This window comes from Pseudomyrmex gracilis, unplaced genomic scaffold (assembly GCF_002006095.1).
Source record: "Pseudomyrmex gracilis isolate BER0280 unplaced genomic scaffold, ASM200609v1 scaffold_34, whole genome shotgun sequence".
NCBI lineage: Eukaryota > Metazoa > Arthropoda > Insecta > Hymenoptera > Formicidae > Pseudomyrmex > Pseudomyrmex gracilis.
Window position 1 is genome coordinate 1 of NW_018020618.1, and position 4,589 is coordinate 4,589.

General features: G+C 30.2%; 1 protein-coding gene across 1 annotated transcript; it reads right to left on the reverse strand.

The window, feature by feature from the left end:
* Positions 1 to 2,911: 2,911 nt before the first annotated feature.
* LOC109852734 (zinc finger protein 33B-like) lies at positions 2,912 to 4,346 on the reverse strand (the record flags this gene model as incomplete). Its single annotated transcript, XM_020424169.1, has 5 exons — positions 4,130 to 4,346; positions 3,795 to 3,965; positions 3,588 to 3,715; positions 3,128 to 3,200; positions 2,912 to 3,040 (listed from the first exon to the last, which is right to left on the reverse strand). Coding segments are annotated over exons 1-5 (612 nt in total), but the record flags the coding sequence as incomplete, so codon positions are not given.
* Between the last annotated feature and the right edge of the window lie 243 nt (positions 4,347 to 4,589).

The following is a 4,589-nucleotide window of genomic DNA, read 5'->3' on the forward strand; positions in this document are numbered from 1 at the left end:
ATGTATTTTGAAATATCGTAACCGAAATGTTAGTACTCATATTTTCAGTTCTTGTAAAATTTATTCAAAACGTAATTTTTATGTTTTGTGTTTTTCGCTTTTATAGCTAGCTGTGTTTTGTGTGTTTGCAAATTTATTATCGAGAACTAGCGGTTTCTTGACCATCAGAATGTAGAAAAGTGGACGAACAATTTGAAACAGAGCATGTCTTTGCGCATGCTTAATGAGAGTATTTGATGCAAGAACTCGCTGATGTTGTGCGCATTCCTTCTACCGCTACAGAGTCAAAACTGTGAACACTGGCGTAAAATCCCTACCAGGTTTTCTCACTACAGGGAGCGGTAGTCTTGAGTGACGCAATTTCGGACGCGACGATTTCCACGTGCGGTAATTGCGCGTACAGAAATTTGATTTGTAATATAGAAACGTATACTGATTTTTCTGGTAAATCTTTTATGTTTAAACTTTGACTAAGGACAGCGTTTTTAAATTATGAAACTTACAACTCGCGCGTTACAAATCTTTGCGCAAACAAAACGTATGACAAATAGCTGCTCAACAAAACCAAAAATGTCAAGATATTGAGAAGAGTTACCAACGAAAAGGACTAGGTTTGTTTATTGTAAAATAACAACTAACTGCAAACGCATTGCGGGAGCGTGCATATATGTATAAACACACCGGAAAAATTGTATTCTTGTTTAGAGAATATCCCACTTACTTTAAGTATATTTTATACTAAAATAGGCGCCAAGAAGAGTTTCTTATTTTAAGAGAAAAATCCTCTAAATAGTAATATTGATAAGAATATATACTGATTAGAATATAAAAAGCTTCTATAGAAAAACATATATATCTCACTATCAAAAAAGACTATATTCTTAAATAAAGAATATATTCTTAATGTCAGAAGAATATCATCTAAAATCTTTAAGAAGATTTTTTAAGTATAAAATCTTCTACTTACAAGAATATAATTTTTTCGATGCACGTATTTTTAAGCATTCGCGAGAGCGCAATGCCTGTGTTTTATATCAACGATGATGTACGATCATAACGCGCCCTTGTACTCCTCTTGCAATAAGATCAACCGCAAAACTGAGTTTTGGTATCGGCATGTGTGAAATCAACATTAATTTCAGAAGAAATTTTATAACAAATTTCTGCGACAAATTCATTACGCGTGTTAATGTGACAGTGATCAGACTAATCAATAGTATCTCAAACATGGAAGAGTTTCAGAGATTGTTTATAATTCTTTTTACTTTTCTATAAATTGCTTAAACTGCTACTTATAAATAACGATACAATGCGCGTTTTCTATACAATAAGTGTTTGATCGCAAAAAGTAAGTTTATAAACTGTTACAAAAACGTCTCTCTCTCCACTGCAAATAAAAAAGTCAATTTTAAAATCCGACAAACTTACAATTGATTCTTTATTTTATAATTGCCGCAAACATTTGCTTTGAATTGTCTTCTATAATTGTCCCGTAGTTCTGAACAAATAAAATATTTATAGCATTAATCAGAAATTAAGACTTATCTGCTATTCCGTTAATTGATGTTTTCTGAAGTCAAAATTCTTCTCTGTGTGTGTCTTTTTTTCTTTCTTTTCTACTAACCAGAATATTGATGTTGAATCAAGTATCTTAAGCACTTCTTTTTACTATAATGCTTAACTTTATTCACANTTTTGAATACATTATGATAATATATTATTGTAGAATATGTTATACGTTACATATAGTCATAATAAGTATATACAATTCATGTGGAAAACGAGTACACTGTAGAAGTGTGTACAACAAAGAAAAAAATAATTCTTTGATTTAAAATAATTTCAAAACATATAAAATGAAATTTTCAAATGTAAAATTTACTTAATCAAGAAAAGCGACTTTAAACCGTGGAAAGTTGCTTTACCTGTGTTGTTACAATTATTTTACGTGACATACAANATTATTTCANTTTAGATATTAGATAATAATATGTTACTTGAAAAAATATATAAAAACTACATGCTATTAAAACAAAAATATTAAAAAACAAAGGAAACCTTTACTATTGTGCATATATATTGAAAACTATATTCTGTATGTACACTCATAATTATATATGTTACATATAAACAAATACTTTTTAAATATTTGTATGTATATATGTAAATACATATACATACAAATGTGTAACTATATATATATATATACAATATATATATATATATATATATATTGTGTGTATATATATATATATATATATATATATATAGCATTCTAAAACCTATAAGTTACATACAACACTTTATTTTATATGTTTAATTTTGCAGAAAAGATTATTTTTTTCCACCATTTATATCTACCGATTCTAACACAAATGCATACTTATCAAAAATAGGGGAGACTGGGGCTGGTTGTGACACGGGTAAAAAGTTACAACCTTACATTAGCGATGAAAAATAATTGCAACTACGATGATGTTACTGACGCGTGGGACGCGTGACGGTTGTCGCGTTTGTCTTTTTTTAGCTTTAATGTANCACTTATTTTTTATCACTAATCAAAGCTTGTAACTTTTTACTCGTGTCACAATCAGCCCCAGTCTCCCCTACTATACATTAATAATGTCACTTTTATCTTATTTACATGCCAAATATCGTAAAACACACTTATTATGTACAGAAAGATCTATAAATTGTACTACGTGGTATCTTAAGTCATATTTGCAATTAAAATTTGATTCGTTTGTACATATATATAAGCATGGATATCCGTTGACTGTATTTACAACAATTCTAATTGATCAGCATGTTCTAGTCGAATATGGTCTTGAAGAAATTTCTGTGAGAAGTAACATCTGCGAATCGTAAAACATCTTTCACATAGTAATATTGTGGGATGATTCGCTCTTACATGCTCCCTGAGATCGATCAATGTAAGACATGTTTCATTACAATTTCCTAGTGGACATTTGCGCAATTTCCTGATAAAATGGCGAGTCAAATGGTGCTGTATGTCTCTATGTACGATTTTACCGCATATCTTAAAAAGAATGTATCATTTGTAATGTATTATTTGTGAGTGTAATGTTGAACTAGTTCTATAAAATTCTATTTCTAAGAAACTTACGTAGCAAAACCTGATGAGCTTAACATGTCTGGTTCTGTGATGATAAAGTAACTCTTCGATGTTGATCATACGTCTTAGAAACATATATTATAAAAAAAGGGCAATATAAAGAAAGTTTACTGTTGCAAAAGTAATAAAAAATGTAGAGAATACAATATGAAACGCGAATGAGATACTCTAAAATGAAAACATTGATTATCTCTACGTTAGTGTTGGTTTCGTGCAATATATTGTTTCCCTTTTTTCCAATATGGTGTACATTTTAGTTTACAACTTATAGAAGAACTTAATTCACACTTTTTTTGGCTATTGTCAAAGCGATGCTTAGATTAAAAATTACGGTTAAAAGAACTATACTACAATTTGATTACATCTGATCATTCCAAATAACGCAAATTCACTTTGTCTTCATCACATTAACANTTTTCTTTTTGATACTATTTTCTTAATTTATTCTTACCGCCGTTGTGTACATTTACGACATGTATAAAAGTATCGACCACCGTAACAATCCGGGAAATATGATACATGATAGTCGCGCATGTGTAGCAAGAAAACATCCTGGTTACAATACAAGCTTCCACATATCTTGAAAATAAACCAATGTGAAGATGACATTCTATAAAAATGTGATGCGCAGGTTTATAAATATCTTTAACAAACTTACGTAACAACAAAAATAGTTAATAGCATGTGCGCTTAGCATATGACACACAAAGTCTTTTATGTCGTACAGATATCTGAAGTCACAATGAGTACACATATATTTAGGTTGCAAATGATACGTAAAATTATGTAATGCCCAGTCTTTAACACGATAAAAAATGCTATTACACTTCTAGAGAAAAAAGAAAAAAAATATATATATACATATATGTGTGTGTGTGAGTGTACACATGAAGCGTATATATCATAGGAATATAAATTCATGCAATGATGATCACATTAAAATCAATTAAATCTTATATGTATAAAATTAAATGTGTTCAAAGTACGTCTTACTCGGCATCTATAACGAGTTGTGTTAGTATCATACTGCACCAACGATGCCACATCACTTGAAGGTGCAATATCTTGCACGGTTTGTAAATATGCTACGCTATTTGTATCCATATTAAATCGGTGGGTGAACAGAATTTAAGGATTTCACTTTTCCTATAAGTCTTGTGTGTCTTGTAGTCTNTTTGTTCTTGCGTTTCTTTCTAATCTTCAACAACGGTTTGTATGAACTCTTTGATAGAAAGCAATGATATATAGCCGTGGAAAGTCAAATAGCAACTGAGACTTTCGTATTGTACACTGCTTTGAGAACAAAAACGAAAACAAGGTGTGTTTGTGCGACTGTGTTTATGAGAGTGTCATGAGTGTCCTGTAAACGATGATGCTGATGTATTTTGAAATATCGTAACAGAATTGTTATTACTTATAATTGTAGTTTTTGTAACATTTATTCATATCCTAA